Raw genomic sequence first — 23,327 nt, forward strand, 5'->3', positions numbered from 1 at the left:
GGACGCGACCCTAATCAGGACTGATCGGCTGAGATAAATTGGATGCATGAACAATAGCTGCAAACGTGACTTGGGTCACTGTGTTTAAATGGAGTTTTTTTTCTATTTTAACTGGTGTCTGTCATAGTTGCCGTAACAGGAAATTTGATCTGGAGGGATGTGAAAAGAGTACTGATGTACTGTTCTAGATTTGTATGAGAGATTGCTCTTTTAGATTTAAAATTCTGGATGGCAGCCACTGGAAACAACAACAACAACAACAACAACAAAAGAAAACATGGCTTCCTACAAATAAACAGTCGTGTGCTTATTCCCCATCAGCCACTGTGAAATTGGCAGAACTACAGGAGATGGAGACGGAATGAAAAAAAGAAACAGACGGCTGCCAATCTAGTATGTCCCCTCAAGCTATTGCCATGCATGAATTTGCAGCTGTCCAAAATACATGATAACACAACATGCTCCACCGAGACTAAAAGTGTCCTATGTCCTCTATTAGCCTTGCAGGGAAAATATCCTACAGGTACTGTATGCCACCATGGAAAAATGCAGGTAGGTTTCAATTCAGAACGTGTAAAGTGTCTTGCTCAAGGACACTTGCACTTTAATACTTAGTATGGTACTGTATCTGTATCAGTTGAGCTTGGTAATGGTCACTTGCATATTGCAACCTGATGGATGTGCAAGTGACTTATCTACTCACTAGCCTTTCAATGCTACATATTAGCATATTTAAGGTACTGTTATAAAACACATTGAACCCATGGTTTTGATTTGTAATGTGTCTGGGGTCTAATTCCAAAGATTGATTTTAATATGTATCCTCTTGATAAACAAGTTGTTAAAAATCATCGTTGTGTTTGGAGTCCTTCTATAGTACAACTACAGTATATGTGATTTTAGTCTTATACTTGTGTTTTGTGTGTGACTGTGAACTAATCACAGTGATTTGTTTGAAATGGTCTTCTCATACAGACAGACTTCAAACTTTCTGCTTGTGTGGCTGTATACCGTGTACTCTGAGATTGACCTGTCAGTCATTGAGGAGAGTGAATGGGGTGAATTTTATAATTGAGTACTGAAATATGTGGTCAGGGCAACGAGTAAGAAATGGTTCTCCTTCTGCTTCCCTCCAAATCTAAGAGAAAATAATATTATGACCATTGGAAGACTTATCAATATACTGTAGATAATTTACCCAAAGCTACAGTAACCAAAAATATATATCATAACTGAATAGAAGATTATTAGTGTCATGTCTTAAGGCCTGTACAGTTTTAATGTACATTTCCTGAAGTGTTTCCTGAAGTGATTCAAGGTAACATATTATGTTACTACAGATTTTATTATTATTATTAATTACACCCAACAATGCCTGCAGTTGCTCATCCCAAGGACAGTGCATTTAAGCATTTAATGTTTGTGTATATGTACCGTAGTTGTGTGTACATATACTGTTTGTGTAAATGTATACTACTCTATGTTGCTTTGTACATTTATATGTATTTGTTTCTGCATAAGCAATACAGGGACAACGTCCTCCCCAGGGGCCAGTGCAGAGCCCAGGGGCTCAGGTTGACACTGATAACCAAGATCAGCTGTTCATCCAGTGAACCTCCAGCATAAACAGCGGCAGAGGCACACACACACACACACACACACACACACACACACACACACACACACACACACACACACACACACACACACACACACACACACACATGCATGCATAAAACATGTGGACACAGTGTGAGTTTCAGAGAGGTGGAGGATGAAACAGATGTCACACTGGAGCTAGGAGGAGAATTCCTCTCATCCTCACATGGAGACCTCAAGGCAAATACACACATGCACACATGCACGCACACACGTACACACACACACTGAAGCAGACAGTATGGCTCTACAAAACATAGCACAATCTAGCTCAATCTCCATCTCGTGCAATGGCAGGCAAAGAAGTGACAAATTAAAATGGCAAAGGAAGCATAAGGAATTATAAACTTAAAAAACAGCAGGAACAAAAGGCTTAGAATATCATCTCAGAGCTGTGAAAAAGAAGTGCAATAGAAGCCACAACGTCTACTCGATTGACATACTGTTTAACATCTGTATGAATATATTTAAATGGCTTTACAAGAAATTCACGCCTCTGCTCACCAATTATATTGGAGAGACAAGAGAAACCAGAAAGGCCAGACTAAACTTGGTCAGAAAACGGCAACATGTCAGAACTGCAACTTAATTTTAGAAAACAAGGGTAGATTTTGTGTTGTGAATCATTGGCAAGAAATGAAGCTGGCTGCTGCAACTGTTGTCCATTTGATAAAAACATGGAGAGAAAAATCTTTGATGAAATTGTGGCTTACTGCAGTGCATCCTAAGATGAAGCAATACAGTACCTTAAACAGTGATGATGATGATGATGATGATGAAACCAAAGGCATTGATTCACTTAATGAGTTTGGTGTTTTATTTTGTCTGACATGGTTGTCCTTCATAGACACAGTCTATCCTGATCTAATTCTGACCATTACCTTACTGCAGTTACCTCTGATCCTGACTTGAATTTTACTTGGCATCTATATACCGTAGGAGAGGGCTGTAGTCACCTGCTTGACTGAACGGCAGGGCAAACCAGGCATAGTTGTGTCAACATGGCAGGAAGAGCTCAGGTTAAGTCTGCATCTGTGCTGAAATCAAGTGGACCTGGCAGCTTCCTGAAACTCGAGGGAAGCGTTCAAAAGCTTGACTAACATGAAATACAGATAATACTCAGACAATGAGTAAAGCTGCTGAACCTAAACTGGATAAAAATGGAAATTACCCATCAAATTAAAATGGACAAGCAGAAGTAGAGCTATCACTGCAGAAAGAGAAATGTATCAAGACCCAACGCAAGCATGTCATTTTCAAACATCATAGAGGCTCATTTTTCAGTTCAGTTATTAACCTTAATGCTGACAGAAGTTGTAGGATACAATATGTCGTGATGCGCATAGATCTACAATCTCTGTTTACATTTAACCAAATGGTAAAAACAGATTTGGCGTTGCATCAGAGTGCATTTAATGTTCAAACACACTGGCAAACAAATGGGATAAAGTCATCCAAGATCAACAGAGAAGCTTTCCATCAACTCAAAATACGACTGAAGGTAAAAAACAATAACAAAAAAGTGGCAGCTACAGGCAGCAGCAGTGATGATGCACCTGCCCACATTATAGCTAGGATACTGTAGCCTCCAGCATCACAGCAATCCTTACCCCAAGGTCAAAGGAGCTGAGTTATTGTACCATTAACCCTGAGTTGAGAGTTCTGTGCAAATAAATGGCATCCTTCACTGTCTTCAGTGTGTGAATATCAATAAAACACCACTGTGTTCTTTTAATATGACTGTACAGTATATCAATTCATTTATTTTTTAATTAATACTTGCCTTTCTCAGCAGGTTGCAGATCCTCTCAATGTTTCTCAGTCTCTCCCTCTGTAAAAAATGACAAGAAATGTTATTTGGCTGTGTAAGGTAGCGTGTTATGATAGAAATAGTTTGTGTTGGTCCTTGTTGCAAGAGAAGTGCACAACATTGCAAAATTACCAGCGTGTATTTTCTAAACATAGAATTCATGATTAAATGGGAATTAAATTGGGAAGTTTTGGAGTTATGTCTTTTATTTATTTTCCTTCTGAATAGTAATGATACATTTATTCAGGACAAGTCAAAATTCCTTTTCCATGCCCTTTTTGGGGCGATTAAGAATTACATTTTTCCTACTACATTTTTTTTTGTTTTTTGTCACATTTATACAAGTTACTACATTATCACCAAATGTTTCAAGCTATAAAATGCTTAAATCAGCAATTGCCACAATGCTGACACAAAAACCTGTGATTATGCCAAGCCTTCTTGATCTTCATCAAATATTAACTATACAGATGCATTTATTACTGAGGTGGCACTGCTGCCTGCTTCATGGAGGCAGTACTCTATGGCTGCTAATAGGTATACAGTAGTATACAGTAGCTGTAATCAGTACACAGTTTATGCTGTAGCAGCCAGAATGCATTGGCCCTTGTGGAGCAGGAAGCAGTGCCAATTCACAGAGGACAATGAAGAACACTGGCTGTTTAGAAATCACATACTGTATTGATCTAAAGCGAATATTATATGACCCCTTGTTTAAATACTTTCAGCAGAGTGGATGGATATATGTTTTATTACATTAAGAGCGTATACAGTATACTGTATTCGTTTTTCTAATTTTAATTCATTGGAGAATGTCATAGATTTAATGTGCAAGACCTACAATGTATCAATATTTGGTTTAAAGAGTCTTTTAGGGTGTGCAGTTTATGACCTGATGCAGTGTACAGTGAGTCAATGCAGGGGGATAAGGAAACTGATGTGGTTATGAGTGTGTATGAGGTAATCATGGGTTCTTTGTGTTAACGAAGGTGGGGCAGAGCGGGCAGGGAATTCAGCCTCCTCATGTCCAGCCTTGGTGCAAATTGTGAAACAAATAGTTTTAAACCTATCAGGGAAAGAGACAGAATCAAGTGGACAAATAAGAAATGAATATTGGACTGAAGTGACAAATGCTAAATTTAGCATTACAACCACTGTTGCTCTGCTGGCCATATACAGTAAAAGAGGAACTGCACAGTGTTCTAAAAATGCTGTAGGATGTGTTTGAAGGTCAGATTCCAAAACATTCACTGCCAACACTGTGGCCTGTATTTCACTTTCTGAAATATGCAGCAGTGAGGATGTTAACATACGTTTAATTTGTATTTTAAGAGATACAGAATGTAGCATGAAATGGCTTTTAACTAACACTAGGGCTACTGTTCATATTAAAACTACTGTAGATGTTTCTTGGCCTATACAGTATATGGTATTTTTATCCTTTACCGTAGCCATTTCAGGCCAACACTGTTTAACCTGCAAGTGTGGCATGATGATCAAAAGGAAAGCAGAGATATAATGGAGGGGTAGGACCTCCAAAACCTCCAAATCAAACAATGTCCACATGGTCTGTGTTTTTCCAGCAAATACTCTGTAACGGCCAGATGACTGGTGTCAAATTACTTGTTAAAAGGACTGCTTCATACTGTATAAAAATGACAGAACAATTAACTGCTAATGATGATATATATAGACAAGGGTATTTGTCCTGTAAATGTTCCTCTGGTGAGTATTGAGTCTTAACCTGTCATGACTTCTTTGTTTGGTTTATATCACTGTCAAGCTATTTTTAGCACCTTAACATTTCAAATTGTATTTTTTTTAAATGATATGTTTTCTTTCACTTTAAAAAGGCATGACCCCAATTTGGCTCCTCAGTCATGTAACTTGCAATGCAGTTTCTTGTAATTAAGGCTAACTCTGCTCACATCATCGGCAAAGCTGCTAAGGCTTTTGAGTGTGAATACCCATGTACCAATAAGGTAAAAAGCATTACAGTATAATGATGCGGCCAAATTTTAATTTACTCTTTGTTTAAATCTCCAGTACATGATTTTTACGTTACTTAGAAACCCATGGACAGATATACTGTCTGTATATACATACTGTAACATCTTGTTGCAGATCAATTAGAACATGATACATTGTCAAATATATCCATCCTAAATTGCTTTAATATGTTGCTTTTGAGTTTTGTGTATTGAACTTGCTGTAAGCTTAGCAATAAAAATATAACAAGTCATAGTGTTATTAAAAGCCTGGCTTGAAGCATCTATAGAAATGGCTTTGTAAAATATCTAGAATTCAATTAAAATTTCACTGAAATTTTAAAATTTTCACACAATGTTAACTACTGTTAATTTAGCAAACAATGTTTAACAATGATATGCAGGAAGGCTGGTACAGACAGTATTAGGATTATTTTACTTGCCATGCTTCTTTCACTTTCTGGATTGGATCGCATTGTTGATCATTGACGCAAAGTTGTTGGTAAACAAATGTTTTTAGGTGATTTCATTTATGGCAAACTCAAAATTATCGATTAGTCAAAATCTACCTGTATTATTACATTCAAATTTTTGTTTTGATGCCTGTAAATAGTGATTTGTCACAATTTAACAAATGTATTAAATAAAATGGATAATATAAAAAAAAAATTGTCATTCCATGACTGAGAGCATACATGGTATGGAGACTATGAAAGAAAACAAAACTGAGCATTTCATACCTCTGTATCAGTGGATTTTTTGATACGTGCACTGCTTAAGGATATGCAAATATGACAATATAAGTGACACTGTGTGGTGAAATCTAGTCTAGATTAAGTAATTTCAGGGTTTTTTTCAAAGGAGATTTCATGCTGAAGACTTCGAGTAATCATTTTACACATGAACAAATCAGTCTTTTAAAAATTATACAGACCAAAAGTGCTTAAGTCAAAGTCACCTCCAAATTAACAGTGTGTGCTGTACTGTAGATCCATGCATTATTAAGAACCAGCTGTGTTGGTAAAAGCACTACCACTGTACTCTGGGGAAAAGAAATAGGAGTCCTGGAATTTATGAACCATAGACTTTTCATAGTGTATTTTGTTTTTTTGTTTTTTTGCAGGCATTGCCCTGCAATAGTTTAGAGATATGGAGCTGTCTTTTTTTAGGATATTCAAAATCATACTGAACTTTATATTATATTATACAGCAGAATGTCTTATTATTTTTGTATTCTAGCCAAACACTTGTTTTGACCATGCATTTCTTCTTTATTCTCCTGATCTACAACCTCTTGTTCATGACGATTAGTACTTTAATTGGTTAGTCAGTCATCAACAACTAATTGAATCACTGTTTGTATCATGTTTTCTACACAGCCACTGTTGAAACTGTTGTTTTGGAATGTTAGGATGTTGGACGACACTAGTAAATGCTGCAACCATGATGAAAACACTGTCATATTAGTGGTGTTAGTTAATAACCTTTTTCTGCCTGCACTTGTTTTTAAGTTTCTCTTGTTGCTGTAGTTTACCAGGCATTTGTCAATTTCACGCCTTACTGTCATGTACGCCTTGCCATGTGCATCTCAGGATATTTTTGTCGTGTGCCATGTTCATGTGCCAACACTTTTAGACACAGTAAACATACCGGTCTTTCCTCGTCTCCCACCGTAGTCGCAGTGAAGCCTGGCGCTACATACGCTTGGTCATATTTCCTCGTCTTAACTTTCGAGACTTACTGTATGTTTGTCTCATTATCTACGTCTGTCTCATTCAGTGCTAAAAACTACCTGCATCAAGCATGTTCCCCAGGGTCACACGTTCCCCCTGGCATTGTCCCACTATTTGAAAAACACTGTGTTAGGTCATGTCTGTCACTAACTCATGTTGTGACCATCAACATTGTCAGTCACGTGTTTAGACCTTAACCCTAACAGTTATTTTGCACCGCGAACCAGTCACAGAATATTTTCATGGAGCGGTCCTTAGGGTGTGGTGGAAATATATTGTACAACAAAATAAAATGATAAGACCAACATAATAACTAACATTTTAAATGTAATAACACACATGAATCCACTGTGGATGCAACTTTATTAGTAGTGTCCTCGTAACATCGTGTAACAGGTAAAATGCTTGGTCTCCAAGTGGCAAACCAGCTTTGAAGGCTTCATTGCCTCATTAGAGCCGGTTGCTGTATATTTTGCAGAGTGGGCTTGGTGCGTGGGAACAACCTGTCACAACAAGTCCATGTTTCAAGTACTGTCTGCATTGTCTGTGCTAGAGCAGCCAGTTTTAGAAGGTACAGTAGCGGTTGTTGGTAAGACGTGACCGAGGCTATGTCAAGCGTCTTGGCATGCATAAAGTGTGAGTCGTAGGTAAATTTAATGGAGAAATGTCATGTAATTTTTCAAAATAAAACATTGTTCAGAATCAGAACTGACCCACTAACCATTACCGGTCCATGTTTAGGAGGTTGGGGACCACTGGTTCAGAGTACAATAGCATTGTGTTTTGTCAGGTCAGTTGTTAGACCATGCCTGCTCTTGAACCATAGTTCCCTACAGTAGCTGTTGTTTCCTCCATAGCTGCTGTCCCCCTGATTTATTTATTTATTTATTTTTAAGTTGAGTGAATAATTTCTGTCCTCCAGGTTGTGTTTACTTCTTTGGTTTTGTTTGGCTGAATTATTGGATTTATTTTGTTGTGTATTTAAAATTTAACAGATTCATTTATCCAGAACTTTTTCTAAAAAGTTTTTGTCTGCTCTGACTCGGTTAAAAGAAACATTCAGGAAACACGCCATTTTGGATTGTGACATTGCAAGTTTGTAACAGTTACCTGTAGTACCCCACTTAAATAGTGCCCTTTGGAAATTGCTTTATGGTGTCTTACAGACATTCAAGGCACCTTTCCATATAAACAAAAATCTGCTTGTGAGGAATTAGAAGAAAAAGGCAAAAAAAAACTGCTAGCGACTTGATTTAAAATTAATGGAGCAGTAGTGGCATTATGTGAACACACAGTATATCACAGTATGGTAGGAAATAGGAAAGTAAAGGAAAGCCTACCGCATGGAGTGGATTTCCCTGATCAATCGGCACCTTGAAGTCAGCCTGGAGCTCATCAAATGCTGTTATCTGAGTGAGAGAGAGACAGAGGAGGTATGTCTTTTTACCAGAGAGACAAAATAAACTCTTGCCTCATGTACTGTAGCTTTAACATTCTTAGCTTGTAGTGTAACAAGCAAGAGAAGCAGCGACGAATCCACCCGTCCTAGAGGCATTGCTGGTGGTGACTGGTGCTGTACAGCACATAATGGCGTTTATTGACTGGGTTTGCCCAGAGGTTAGGCATTACATTACACAAACTTTGTAAGACTGTTAAAAGGAAAACACTGGACAAGCAGCTGATACATCAGATCACTCACCGAACAGAAACTGTTAACCTGCTTGTCTCTGGTGACCATGAAGAGAGTCTGGTATTTAATGTGTAGAGTTGTCCTGATCTACCAGTTTTATTAAGATTGCCCCAATTGCAGCTGCATGGTCCACATCTGAGTTGGACAGAGACGAGGGTGATCAAGTGGAGCCCATACTACTTGCAAAACTGCCTGCTAGTGGCAGGGGGTGGCCAGGTCAACATGAAGGAGACGTGCATTGAAGTTGGAGGCCGAACCCAACACGTACCACAACCTTTGCTAGGTCTTCAATAAAGCCAAAGCGACCTCGCTGACTCCACACCATTCATATGACTGCTCCATCGACCTCCTTGCTGGTTCGGCGCCACTCTGAATTAGCCTCTGAGATCTTGCCGCATGCGGAGGTAGGGGTCCTACGCTGGGATTTGGAGGATCGTATAAGGGCTTTTTGTCATTCTCAGCCTGTGCCTATGGGGGTTCTGAATCATTGTATGTTTGTGCCAGTATGTCTCCGCTGACAGGTGCTCAAGTGGGGACACGATTCTCAGCTGGCCTGTCATCCTGGAGTTTCTCTGACTCTTGCTCTCATTTCTCAGCGGTACTGGTGGCTGACTATGCACGGTGACGTGAAGAGATACGGGGGGCCCTGCAGGATCTGTGCTTGCAGCAAGACTCCGCACCGGCCACCAGCCGGCCTGTTGCGCTCCTTACCAGTGCCTTCAGGGCCCTGGTCACACATTGCACCAGACTTACTCACTTACAGGACCATCGGTGTATGGTGGCATGTCAGTAATTTTAACGATAGTCTCTTCCGCTAAAGAGACAGGGCAGTTACAGTACTTGTAGAGCATGTTTTTAAGTTGCACGGGTTCCCCAAAGATATACTATCAGACCGGGGCCCTCAGTTTGTTTCGTGTGGTCAGAATTTTGTGCTTGTTTGGGAGTTCTGTCGTTCTCTCCTCAGGGTTCCACCCACAGACGAATGGCCAAACAGAACAAATGAAACAGGAGGTCGAGTCCATGTTGCGTTGTATGACCTCAGTGGATTTGTCTACTTAGGCCTAGCAACTGCCCTGGGTAGAATACGCCCATGACTCTCTGCCGTCCTTTGCCTTGGGGTGTTCTCCATTCGAAGCAGCCTACGGTTATCAGCCACCATTGTTTCAGGAGCAACGGGAGAGGGCATCGGCGTCATCAGTTTCCGTGACAGCTTGGGACCTGTCATCCATCCACCACTAAACTTGAACTCATTGCTTTTCCACGAGTTGCATGTGATAACTGTGTTGTTTGGGTTGCTGGAGCTACTGGGGTTTAATCCCCGCCCCCTGGGTGGGGCTAGGGGTGGAGTTTTATGTTCACCGGTGCAGTACCAGCATCGGGGGCGAGGAATGAATTAATTAACCCAGTAGTACTTAGACCACACTGAAGGCATGCTCCAATTGCTGGTGTGTTGCCGTACACATACACCTTCACATGTGTGAAGTCTCAGTTCACCAGCGATCCTCTAGAAGCCAGTAAGTCATTTAGCCTGAGAAATTTGCTGCCATGCTCTTTAGTTATTTTGTTTAGTGCGCAGCATTTTTTGTTCTAATGTCGTTCCTTTTTAACTGTATCCTGCCTCTGCCTTCATCCTGGACTCTTATTGAATGCAATCTAGTTGTCTCTCTCGTCACTCTGCGCCTGGGTACCAGTTTAAAAATACAGAGTTTGTAACAATAGTTGCATTGGCGTGTCAAAGATTTTTTGTACATTGATGAAATAAAAATGTTTCCTGGCGACTCATGTTCCATCCTGTGACTGTGCTTTTATAGCGACGTGTCCAGTTGATGGGTTCGATTACATCAGGTAAACCAGCTCTCACTGCAAACTGCGCTTTAACGTTGCCCCAATCAACCATTGTTCGAGAACATGATATTCCCTGCTGACATACAGATGACTGCGTCTCACACAGCTGGCATGGCTCGGCACAGAGTTGACTATCTGACCGGTATGCAGCTCTCTCTGGCCGCCCCCATGGCTGGAACCATGGACCTATGGTCAGCAGCTGGATGTGCGCTGGCTGCGAAGCTTCTCGCCTGGGTACCAGTTTAAAAAGAGAGAGTTATATGCCCAAGAACGGGCGCCTTTAACAGATCCTCTAACTTGGATAGACTTGTTGTTATAAAATATATGTATGCACCAGTTTGTGCATGTTATTTATATTGTCTCATCTAATTATAGATGCGTGGCTGTATATTGTTTATCGTTCTTCTTCTGTGACTAATGATCGTTTTCACGTGAGTTTCACCTCTTTGTGTCGCTAATGGACCAATAGCTGTGCAAAAGTTCTTACGACAGCCAAGAAGCTACCGCAGATCTACGCACATTTCTACTTCACGTAGTTTTTGATGCATTACCTTAGGCGTGGATTCGTCATTACGCCAGGCTTTTGTGCATACATGATACAGTACAACAGGCCGCAGGGGACCCTGGATACGCGCACAGTTGATTGGGGGAAGTTATTGGTATCACAAATTTGTGATTATTTTATTGAAAACATCTAAGAAGGCGGGAAGTATTAGACAACTTAAATACTTCTTGACGTAGGTTGACAAATCACACCTCTATTAATGCCATCATTCTACTTTGACTTCCTCAATTGCAAGTTTTTTTTCAATATAACTTAACAATATATTGTGTAATATAATAATTATTATTATAAATCTTTAGGATCATCAACATTATTTGTGTGGACTAGTCAACTTGCTACACTGACTAAACGACTAGGCCCAGAAGACAGGATGAATGAGTAAGTTAGCAACCTGACCACATCAGTATGACGTCCTCTCTGAGTTACACTTATTCACACACATCCACCTAGGGATGTGAGTCTGTCTGTGGGGGGATGTGAGTGGGGCTTACTTACAGTAATCCCACCCACTGTCGCTCCTGTCAGTCATTTTTAAGCACATTAACACACACATACTGTAGCAGACAACACCTGGAGGAGCTGCTTAAGAGACACACAGGTTGAGGCTGGTGTGTGTGTGTGTGTGTGTGTGTGTGTGTGTGTGTGTGTGTGTGTGTGTGTGTGTGTGTGTGTGTGTGTAGTGCTCTTGGGGTGGATTTCTGAGTGGGCAAGCAAAAAGCACTCTCTGTCTTCAGTCCTCCCAGACTTATCTTCACAATTGGTGTCCTTCAGTTTTTGATCACTGGGGATATTACACTCAATTCTCTGTAGCTACAGTCAGACACAATGACAATTCATTTACTGTACAGCTTATGCCGTTCCCAGTTATAGCTTGCCACTACTGTCATATTCTTCTATTCTATCACTTTACTGTAAGAGACTCAGTAAAAATGATGGTATTATATTGGTCCTTCGTAATTTCCTTATTACTTTTAGGCCAACTGCATTTTTCATGTCTCATGTCCTAATATCGATGTTTAGTTGTTTATTTTGTTGGAATATATTCATGTGAAAATATATTCTGCTCTATAATATAATCTACAGTCAGTCAGTCTGATTGCCTCAGTGTATGGTGCGTATGTGTATGGACACTGCAGGGATGCTTTCTGCACAGCTGAGCGGTGACCAGGACTAAATTCACTACTCTAGGAAGGGAGCCCTCATACATAGCTGACACAGCATCAAGCATCAAACACTGAGCCTGGCTGTGTTTTCATACCACCACAGCTGTCTAAACTGGGGCTCAGTTTGCAAAGTTAACAAAGCCATATTTTAACGTGAAATGTGTATATACGTTGTGGTAAAACTGATAGAGACCTCTTTTTTCTTCTTTTTTGACAGCGGGGCTCTGTTATACTGAAACTACAGTATAAGCATGGTTGCTATCATCATCAACTGCTCTGCTTCTAACCAGACACAACAGTTTTCAGTTCATCTGTAAATGAGTAACCTGCATTTGTAAACCACAGTAGACTACTGTGTGAACGCCAAATCATTGACGCTAGTCACAAGGTCCTCAACTTCATCTCATCACATACTGCAATGCTGTCGGCTTACAGCTGTTCTGTGCAGGAAGTAGGAAGATATGCAAATTATGTGAGACGAATGACATAACAGGACGGGAGGGGTGAGAAGCGAGGGCATTGCTAAAATCCTCAGACTGTTTTGCTTTAATTAAAATCATAATCACTTATTGCCCCTTAATCCTACAATTACTGTAAGTCTGACTGATTGCAGGTGTTGTTGTCACACTTTTTGTGGCAATGCCACTGCATTTACTGTACTGTACAACAATAACATTAGTGCATAGCTTCCCTAACACATTATTGTATCTTCATCTAAAAAGGGAACAAAACCATGAAACCAAAATTCATATTATGACATATTCATGGGGAGGATTACTGCAGAGATCTACTGGGAACTACTATGGATTCCGCTTCTGTAAATCTGCTCCTATTTTGATGCAGAGCTTCACTTTAGCAGACTGCTTTGAAGTCAAGGTTAGCTGGCAAAGGCAGGCAAGAAAACTGGCCCCCTCTGCTTCTGGCACATAACTCTGCATAAACTGTGTATCAAGCAGATTGTGTCTGCTAGTGCACTGACACCTTGCTGTGTGTGTGTGTGTGTGTGTGTGTGTGTGTGTGTGTGTGTGTGTGTGTGTGTGTGTGTGTGTGTGTGTGTGTGTGTGTGCGTGAGGGTGGGGGTGAGCGTAGAGTGAGGGAAAGGGAGCAAAAAATGCCACTTTCGACAGCAATGCTACCTTATTGCTTGTCCCCGGATCAAGGTGCCTTTGCTTATTGACTATAGTCTTTACACAGAGACCACACATGGATGATGCTGGTAGCTCTGATTCAGCCTTATGGCATCCAATGTTTAACACATCAAAGACTTAAGGCTGTGTTGAACCAGTTCATTGTTCATCATGTTGACAGACATGTGCTCACACTGCACCAGTGGCTCAGGCGCTGCCTTGTCTAACGATAGGTGCGCTCCAAGCCCTCGGATCCAAGCTTCATCAAACCATTGTAACTCCCCAATAAACATGATGCACTGGAGCCGCTGCTGATTTTTGTTCAAACCACACTCAAAGTTCAGCACACATCACAGATCAACTGCCAAGTCTATGCAGCAAATTTTGGCAAACAAACAGTTGCCATTGTTTAATTCATACTGTCAAAAGAAGGATGGTTGAGAAAAGCCTTCCACCTGGTACTGTATGTGGGCATTGTTAAACAGTATGAGAATGGTGGGATCCTATAACAGCATCCCTTGGGCTTGTTCCTGTTCTGCCCTGATGAAGACGCTTGTGTTTGGTTTGTGTCAGTGCACCTCCATCATACATCATTCTCTGTTCCTGTTTCCTGTCTGATTTAATCATTGACAATCACTTACACCTGCACTTCATGCTACGCGAGTATTTAGGAACTCATTATTTACTCACTTTTTGTTGGTTCTGGTTTCCCTTATGGGTTTGCTTCCTTGTTACATGTAGTAGATTAAGTTTGTTCTGGTCGTTTCTTTGTCCGACCCTTTTGTTTGCATTCTGCTTAATAGTAATACTCTACCTAGTATTCGGTGTCATTCAGTTGTTCCTGAATTTTAGTTTTGTACATTTATTTTAAGCCTGGGTCTGTGTGAAAAGAGCAATCCGCTTCATTTTCACTGCGGATTCAGTCTTAGTCTTAATATAATAATGTTAATTAATTAATATTGATTAGGTCATTGCTGGGGGGTTGAGTTGTACTGTTCATGAATTATTCTCTGTTTTGCTTTTGTTCACCTCTCCCACTCTTACCTCGGCAGGTTGGTGCATGCCACCCAGGCGTACTAACAATTATTGGATTATTTTTCTCTCACTCCCAGCTTTTGTCAAACTGATTTTGACAAGTTTGTTTATTAACCACAGTCTGAGTAATAGGGTCCTGCCATTTGTTAAGCAGTTTGTCTAAGCAGCCAGTTCTCTATTAGTTACTTAGTTATAATAGTTAGACAGACAATCAAATCCATTACTCTATATGATCTGAATTGTAAAGTATGATGTTATTGTTACAATAGTTTACATCATTGAGAAAAATCAGGCAGTGACGGCAGAGCTATTTATGTTGACATGCCCTCAGCCTCCAACCATATTCACCATATTCATAACCATACAATCAGTGTAACGAGGTGGTGTAAAGGCACTGAAGGTGGCTTGAACTTGTATGGCTAAAAAAATGGCAGTGGCCTATTTTGTTGCGCTTATTGACTGGAAAGAAATTTGTGTTAAATGACAGACTCTTAGTTACAGTAGTGTAGGCTGTGACTAATCAAAAGTACAAAATACACTTTTTTTTGCATGTAGCATCCTGGCATTCTGCTATTATCTTAAAACAACAGTAATTAAAGGAGCCACCACCCTAACATGAAACACTACAAGGTCCATTTTAATTATTCAGTGTTTTGTCTCAATTATTCATTTGGATTTTAAACTTATATGAATGTGGGTAGTTCCTTTTTTTTGCACAACTGTTCCTTACAAGCCTCTGACTCTAAATTTTAAAACCCATTTAAGATGGTGCCAAATCTCATCCGGAGAAATGAGAACTTTAACAGTGCTGCACCACAGTGAATCTATTTCTACGCAATCAACAGGAATATTACAAATTTTAAAGTAGAATCTTTGCAGGAGTCTGGTGAGAAAGCCTGCTCTGATTTTTATTACTTGTGATTAAATTATTAACAGCCAGTTTTAATAATCAAATGTTGAGCGTGTGAAGAGGCAATCAGCACTATTGGCAATGCACAGGACCATTTTGGATGCCTTACAGAGATGTCCATATGCAAAGATTGTCACCAAGGGAGGGATCGCCTGCTTTGCATACTAAGGTTGTGTCTGAAAGCAGTGAAAGGAAGGATGGCTCAGACGGTTAGCTTCTATTTTAAACCTGCATTTGTCCCTGCCTGTTAACATCTGTTTTCCTGTTGTTTCTCGTCTACGACATTATACTTAATCAAATAACCTCTGTCCCACAGGTTTCCCAGGGGTCAACGGCTGAGAGGGGGTTTGTGTTTTAATCACTAACATGCTCCCATCCCCATCGGCTTATATCTGTGCTGAACACCTTGGCAGTGGGAGACAGTGGGAGAAGGCAGTTTCCCTTATGATAATTAGTGCTGCTACCACGGTTAACCCCTTTCTTTACTGTGGCAGGATCAAATGAAGCAGCTCCCGCTGTCTTTTTAAAGAAAATACCCATATCATGTTACAAATGCATGAATCAGCTGTCAGTACATATACAGTATGCAACTACACAAGCAACCTCCCTGGTTATTACATTTACCAGATGACTGTAATCATTTTGTCTGACTGGCCAGAGAAATTATGCTGCAGTGACATTACTGCAGGATACTATTTGCATTTGTTCTAAAAAAAATCAGTGCCAGAAGGCAGATTACTATGGAAACGTTCCTTCCAGTGGCATGTCTTTCTCTAACCTGACAAAAAATAGGACTGGCAGGCAAGCTGTATTGTGAAGGTCCATTTAGTCCAAGTACTACCTAGATTTTGGCTAGTTGGCTTTTTATATTTTTTTGTTTCTGCATCAATAAAGCATATGTTTAAAATAAGCCTTTTCTGAACGTTGGCCTTCATGGAGAATTGGCATTCTGAAGTAAACTGACTACTATACTTTTGTAGGACTGGCAAAACTATATTAATGCAACGCAATGCATTATGTGGCATTAATATAGTTCTGCCAGTCAGTTTGTCAACTGACTTTTCTAGCTGTTGACTGAGTGAATAAACCAGGCAAGGGCAGAGCAAGAGACATAAGTCAAAAGCCAAAATTAGTAACAGTAATTTTCATCTGGCCATTTAAGATAAGCCAATCTTGCACCACCACCAACATTGTTACTTTATTAACTAAATCGTTATTGATTATATTTTAACAAACCTCTCTTTATTTAAATAAGGTTCTTTATAAAAATTTAAATTAATAAATTTAAATAAAATAAATTTTTTAATGTTTAATAATTAACTAATAATGATTGTGTCCTGGAATGGGTGCAAAGATACAGCTAGAGATGATGATGGATGAGATCAAGACCATCTGCTGGGTGTGTGAGTTAAACACAATGACCATGAGAGTGTACAGCTGGTCCCCTGCCAGATGTAAAGAAGCCTAAAGGATACTACACATGCTTTTTTCATGCTAAATAATGCCAAAGAATTGGACCTTGATGCCTCAATAAGGTGTCTGTAACTTTTCATCTTAATCATAGAAATGTACCAGAATGCTGAAAATATAGATTTTACATGTGCTGACACCTTAAAGTCTTTGAGCAGAAGCTGCAGGCTGAAGAGCTCTTCTTCTCAGGTTCTGGTTGAGAGGCAGCAGATTGTAAGTGTAGCATCTCAAATCCTCTAAAAATCATAAATTCAAGTCACCAAATCAATAAGGAAAGCTGCTCGCTTTCCTGACAGGAACCCAAATCGCCTGAGAGTGAAGCTGATGAGGCGAACTGGTGTATTGATAAGGGATGGCCTTCCCCAGGGTTTCTGACTCATTGTCCTTAGCTCATGTTTCAGGCTTCTGGGTTTAAATGTGGGCCACAGCTTTGTCATCAGCACATGGATGACACAGCTGCTAATTAGCACATGATGGATCCAGTGATCTGTGAAGTATTGCAAATCGCTGTGCTTAAATTTGCATGCAAAAAGGTATATGACTTTTATATGGATTAAATTAGCGCACATTATTGTATTTCCGCTCAGATGCATTGTTTAGTATGTAAGCTGTAAAATCCTTTCTGTAACAGGCACTTCAGCCAGAGGATAGAAAAGAATGAATGACAGATTTATAAATAAGAAAAGTAAACCAGATGCACGATTTCAAATCAAGCGTTTTTAGTAAGGACTCAGTAAAGAACTATCTAGACCAAGAATAGGGGATAAAAACTCTCCATTTAATCCTTCAAGTGTAATGGAACAACGGAAACAATGGAGTCACAATGATGAATGAGGAGTCAGCAGGGGTAATGAACATGTGGATCAATGCTTAACCACCCTAGCTGTATCCTGATAGCCTCCATCATTAGCCTCCGCTGCCTGGTGCCAGAAAGCCCTATGCATTGTTTGTGGGGAAATACATCTGTCTAATGTCTTACCAGGGCACCTTAAGCTCAAGCTGCACGAGGAGCACAATGAAGAATCAGTGTGGCCCTGTGTTCTGGATGCATAACGAAGCCCAGAAGGCCTGAATCCTGAATCATTATTCTGTCGTGTATAGATTTTCATTATATATCATACTGCATAACAACAGAGCTTATGTTTTGTACAGCACCAAGGAAGTTTGGTGCTGTGCACATTTTTACCAAGCAATAATTTGACCTATTACATTATATGTGGTAGACACTGAGATTTTATCTTAAGAAAAATTCCCGCGATTACTTTAACTATTTCTGTATTTCCTAGTTTGTGTTTTATGCTGTGACACTCAAAAAAAGCATGCACTGCAGGAAAACTTCAACCTTTATGCACAAACTCCTTTTTCATTTCTGCTTGCCTTTAATCTCTGCTTATCTGCATTGCTTTCAGCCCACAGCTTTGCATTTGCTGTATGCTTCATTTTTGTGTCTGATCATCACTTAGCATTCTGCTACTGTCATCTATATGGAGCAATCTGCTAGAGTTTAAACTCCCTGTCAGTGAGTTTCTCTTTCCTCTCCTCCCCTATTCTTTCAGTCATATCATCACTCCTGAATCTTCTGTCATCCTTTCATCAGATACAGCATCAGTCATCCTTCACCTATCTATGATTTGCCCTCTCCTTTTTTAGGCTTGACCACTCTGTCCCTACAATTTCATTACAGTCAACAACCTATTTTGCTCTATCATCAGAAGATAGAGAGAGAAAGTGATAGTGTGTTACGATTGTTCTGTGTGAATGATTAGAATGGTCATAAGAGTTAAACACGGTGCATAATTAATGAGAGCTTATGATAGCTCCAGATCTCACCCAGTGGTGGCTGGGTTTGGTTCCTGCACCCCTGCTTAGTTTCATTAGGTCAACAAAACACAACTTTTGAAAAAGTGGATTAAGGAATTAGTCCTCAGTCTCAATCAATCAGTCAACTAACATATTCAGTAACTAAGACTGACTTTTTGCATAATCCCAGTCTCATGTCCCTTCTCCATACTACAAATGAATGTATGTATACTGTATATATGTATATAGGGTCTGCCTTTGAACCTATTCTGGTCCTTTTGGGGTTTGAAGGACTGACTATACCAGACAAATACCAATAAAATAACCCGTGTTAGCTGCTAACGTTAGCATGTGAGGCATTTGTGGCTCTACCGCTATGATACTTTATGCAACACAAATAAATCACAGCTCAAACAAAAGCTGAGATTCTAAAAAATCTAAGGATATGCGCCAAGACATACTGTACTAGCCATCACATCTATTGAATTATGAGCCAAAGAATGACTTACACTAAGCTAATCGCTGGCTAAAGTTGACTCTATTTTGTGGCTCCTTCCGCACAGAATATTGTATGCTTTCATAGCTAGAGTATCTACGCTTTCTATGTCTTAAATACTGAGGCTGCCACAATGTAAATCCCAACGGGGAAAGTAAATTATGTCAATTTGACATCCTGCCCTCTGCCATGCGGCTAAGACAGCCTCATCATATCTGCCCCACAGGTCTTTCCCATCTATCAGATGTGCACCAAAAGAGTGTCTGGCTCACTCCCAGCCTTAATGACACCGAGAGCACATTAGGAGCAACGGTTACATAGGAGGAGGATCACTCAAGCAGAGTGGGGCCATCGAGGCGTAGAGCCACAGAGTTTGAGGGAGGTCGCAGTTCACAGCATATGTTCATTAAAAAGGCTTTGCGGTGGCTTAGACAATGATTCCCATGAGGGCTGCCATGCTGTGTTTTTTGTGCTCAAAAATTGATTTTGTCGATTGCTCCATCTGGTTGGAAATTAACTGCTCAAGTGTTATTATATCCTGCAGTGTGACATGCCACACTGCGGCGACATGCTTATAAACATTATTGTTCCTGTTGGAATAATGTGTCTTTATGTGTGGCCACATAGTTTGTCTCTGTCTTAATATTTACCCCCTGTCACTAGTGACTAGTTTTATTAAACATAACTACTGTACTTATAATAAAAAAGACCTCACAGAAAACCAGCCATGACTCATGGACATTCAGGGTTTTTTTTAGTGGAACATTAACATCATCCATATCTGTGCCATGGTGTCTACATAGGCAAGTGGTAAAACAGCCTCCTCACAGCAACAAGGGCCCGTGTGCAGCCTCCTGGCAAGCCCAGGTGCCTTTCTGTGTGCAGTCTGCATGTTCTGCACTAGTCTACATGGGTTCTCTCTGGGCGCTCCAGATTCCTCACTGTTCAGAGACATGCAGTCAGGTGAACTGGTGATTCTGAGTTGTGAGTGAGGGTCGATAGTTGTCTGTCTCCATGTACTGTATGGCCCTTTGACCGGCTCCAAACCCAAGCATAAGCAGCATGCATAATAACATACTGCAATAGATGCCACTCCGTGCCATTGGCTCCTGTCCAGAAAAATAATTATGGCATGACCACAGGTCCATCCTATTTTTGTACAGTGTGTGTGTAAATGATAGTAATGGAGTTCGGTTCAGTGAGAGTTCTTGCTTAATCAGAAATAAAAACAAAAACACAAATGACTTATTGCTTTCATTGACAACATATGGTTTGATTGGCTGTGGCCAGTTGATGTTCAGTAAAGTGTGGAGTCAGGCACTGTGTCATTCTGTGACTTAGGTGCATACATACTGTATGTGCTGACAGGCCTGGTAATGCATTTGAGTCAGAGCCCCATATTACAAACCTTACTTCCTTTTTATGTGATGAACAGTTTCAGAGTCTCCGTCCTTTCATTTCATTTACACTGGCTTAATTTATTTATAGCTTGACAATTAAGAAAACTGAGTCACTCTTGTTGCCTGGGTGAACTGACTCAGCACTCTTTCTCTTATTAGCAGGGCACTGCTGCTGCTGCTGCTGCTGCTGCCATGCTCAATGTGAGTAACCTTTTGATCATGTGGCAACAATGACAGAAGGATTTGTCACTGTTGACCAGTTCTTTGAAACACAGACCAAATGAAGACTAAGTAAACAGTGAGAGGAGGCACCTGCCAATGGGACTGATGTTAGAGAAACAGTGTCAAACACCATTTCCCAGAATTTGGGTGTTAATGTTCACTTCTGTTTTTCCTGCTCTCGTCCATAGCTTTATGTATTCCTGTCTCACAGCCTGTCCTTAATTATGTTTCTTCACAGTACGGAGCCACAGACTATTATTGCAGCACGCCTGTAAGTCACCGTGAAAGGGGAATCAGTGGAGGAGGCATCTCCACTCATTTCTGCCATCTTAAGCAGAATGGAAAATCCCTGCTGGGATGTGGATTATTGTTGAAGCTACAGAATGATGTGTTCTAATGTGATCCTTCCCCCAATGCTGTGTTTACATCAAACTGAGGGAACCGATTTCTTTCCTGTATTATGAATTAGAACATATGTGTTTTCTTCTAGCCGTGAAGCATGCTTTGCATTTATTTTTGCTCTGTGAGCAGACGCATGGGTCACTGTCTGACAGATAGGCACATTGTCTATTGTCGTTAATTGCCAGAAGATCAGTCAGTGCATCAGGTCTGATTTTGTTTTCATGCGAGCCATACCCAGGGATATATGCTGGAAGCCCTGACCCAAATCTGTCTTTACATAAGGCTCTGCATGATGGAGATGTTGCTTTGGGAGCAAATTATTAGATTATTTAAATGTCACAGTCATATTGGCACATTGGATAACCAAGGCTTGGTTGGAAGCAGGGGGAGCAGAGAGCAAAAATAACACAAAGGCTTCCTAATTGATCTAGAAGGCAGGCTGTATAATTGATCTCTGCATATCAAATTAGGTCAGCACCAACGTCTAACGTACACCAAATCAGAACGCAGGCGACTGCGCTGCATGCATGTATGATTGATGAAGATACAGGTGTGCGCCGGTGAAGGAAACCGACGATTCGACAGTGGAAAACTGTAAAAGCCACGTTCGAAATGCACGAGTGCTCGGTGCTGCCGGCGTGATATTTGTGCCGTTACGCAGTGGAGGGTGGGGAGGGGGCATTTCCACAGTCTTAATCAAGTCAAACATCGCACCTGCGCGTCTGAAATGCACAAATATGCATCCGCGATTATTAGTTATCAAACATACTAGGTGAAAAAACACACTAGATGCGTAAGGTACTTACGTGCCATATTGCAAAGAAGATCAGGGACACGCAGAGGACCAGAGAGAGCATGTAGCAGAAGGCAGCAAAAGTGAACATAGTTAAAAGGGGAAACGTAGATAATCCCCAAAAAAGCTCGAGCCCACTGACAAACATCTAAAGGAAAAAAAACGGAAGAAAGTTCTCACGAAGCCAAGAGAAGCTGAGGCGGTACCGGCACCATGACTTTGCCCTTCACAGTATTTGTCACAAATTGTTGCATGGAAAAAAAACAAACAAAGGATATAAAAATGATCAGTCTTGCATCCAGCCAGCGGCGGCAATGCACCTGAAGCCAAAAGCTGGTCTCAAATCAGTGCGCGTGACATGGTCAGCGATAAGTGTACACACAGTGTTGGGAAAATGCTGATGGAATCACAGCAAAGCAACGGGAATTTCCCAGGAATTTGACGTGAGGAGGTTCTGCGCAAAACCATTCCGGACAGGGGAATTAGGTAATCCATTCATGCAGCCGCAGAAGGAGCCCTGCTGTGTTTGCTGCACCGCGACGACGCCGAGGGAGCAGCTCCTCGCGAGCACGGCGTTAATAAACGGCTGTTTGGTTTCCCAGTCAAACCTGTGAGCGGCTGAGCGGCGCAGGAAGACACGCGGACAGGTGGATTTCAAAGAGCAGCGCCCAGTGTGTCTCCGCGCGCGAGCGCGAGGAGAGCGCGCCCGTGCGTGTGGATGTGCAGCCTCGTGCTACTGTGTGTGATCGTTTTGGTGCAAAGCGTTGTGGTGTCATCTTCAACTTTATCTTAGACCTGTGTTCAGTAAAATGACGGTTTCTCAAAGACGGAAGGCGATCCCGTGTTTCAACTGAAGGCAATTTTCACCTGATTAAAAATAATGTACACACACGCGCACACACACACACACACAAACAAACAGAATGAATTATTTAGCTTTAGAGGCGAACATCTTTTATTGCTACAGGACGTGATTATTGAGGGAAAATCCCCTATACAGTGCACACTGCACGCTACGGCGCTGTCTGTTAAAAACGTACAACTGGCGCCACTCTCTGACGATTATATAAATTGCCTGTGAAATCAGAAATTCACCTACAGCTTAATTCTGTGTTCAGATACCTGGAAATACATTCAAATTAAATATCTGTCAACCTTTTGCAAATACTATAAGATCTGGTGGAGATGGAAGAGAATCTGAAAGGTGCTGGAATCCCTC

The 23,327-nt window shown here is 40.8% G+C and overlaps 1 protein-coding gene across 2 annotated transcripts in view; it reads right to left on the reverse strand.

The window, feature by feature from the left end:
* The window catches only part of cnih3 (cornichon family AMPA receptor auxiliary protein 3), a 48,203-nt gene extending 25,235 nt beyond the window's left edge, over positions 1-22,968 (reverse strand). Inside the window, exons 1-3 of one of the 2 annotated variants that reach the window (XM_055506401.1) lie at positions 22,122-22,968; positions 8,531-8,599; positions 3,443-3,490 (exon numbers count right to left, since the gene is read on the reverse strand). In XM_055506401.1, the coding sequence (XP_055362376.1) occupies positions 3,443-3,490; positions 8,531-8,599; positions 22,122-22,256 (252 nt within the window). In that variant the 5' untranslated portion in view covers positions 22,257-22,968. The remainder of the gene's footprint in view (positions 1-3,442; positions 3,491-8,530; positions 8,600-22,121) is intronic. The other variant, XM_029141086.3, reaches the window with a different exon arrangement.
* Between the last annotated feature and the right edge of the window lie 359 nt (positions 22,969-23,327).

This window comes from Betta splendens, chromosome 24 (assembly GCF_900634795.4).
Source record: "Betta splendens chromosome 24, fBetSpl5.4, whole genome shotgun sequence".
NCBI classification, from domain to species: Eukaryota; Metazoa; Chordata; class Actinopteri; order Anabantiformes; family Osphronemidae; genus Betta; species Betta splendens.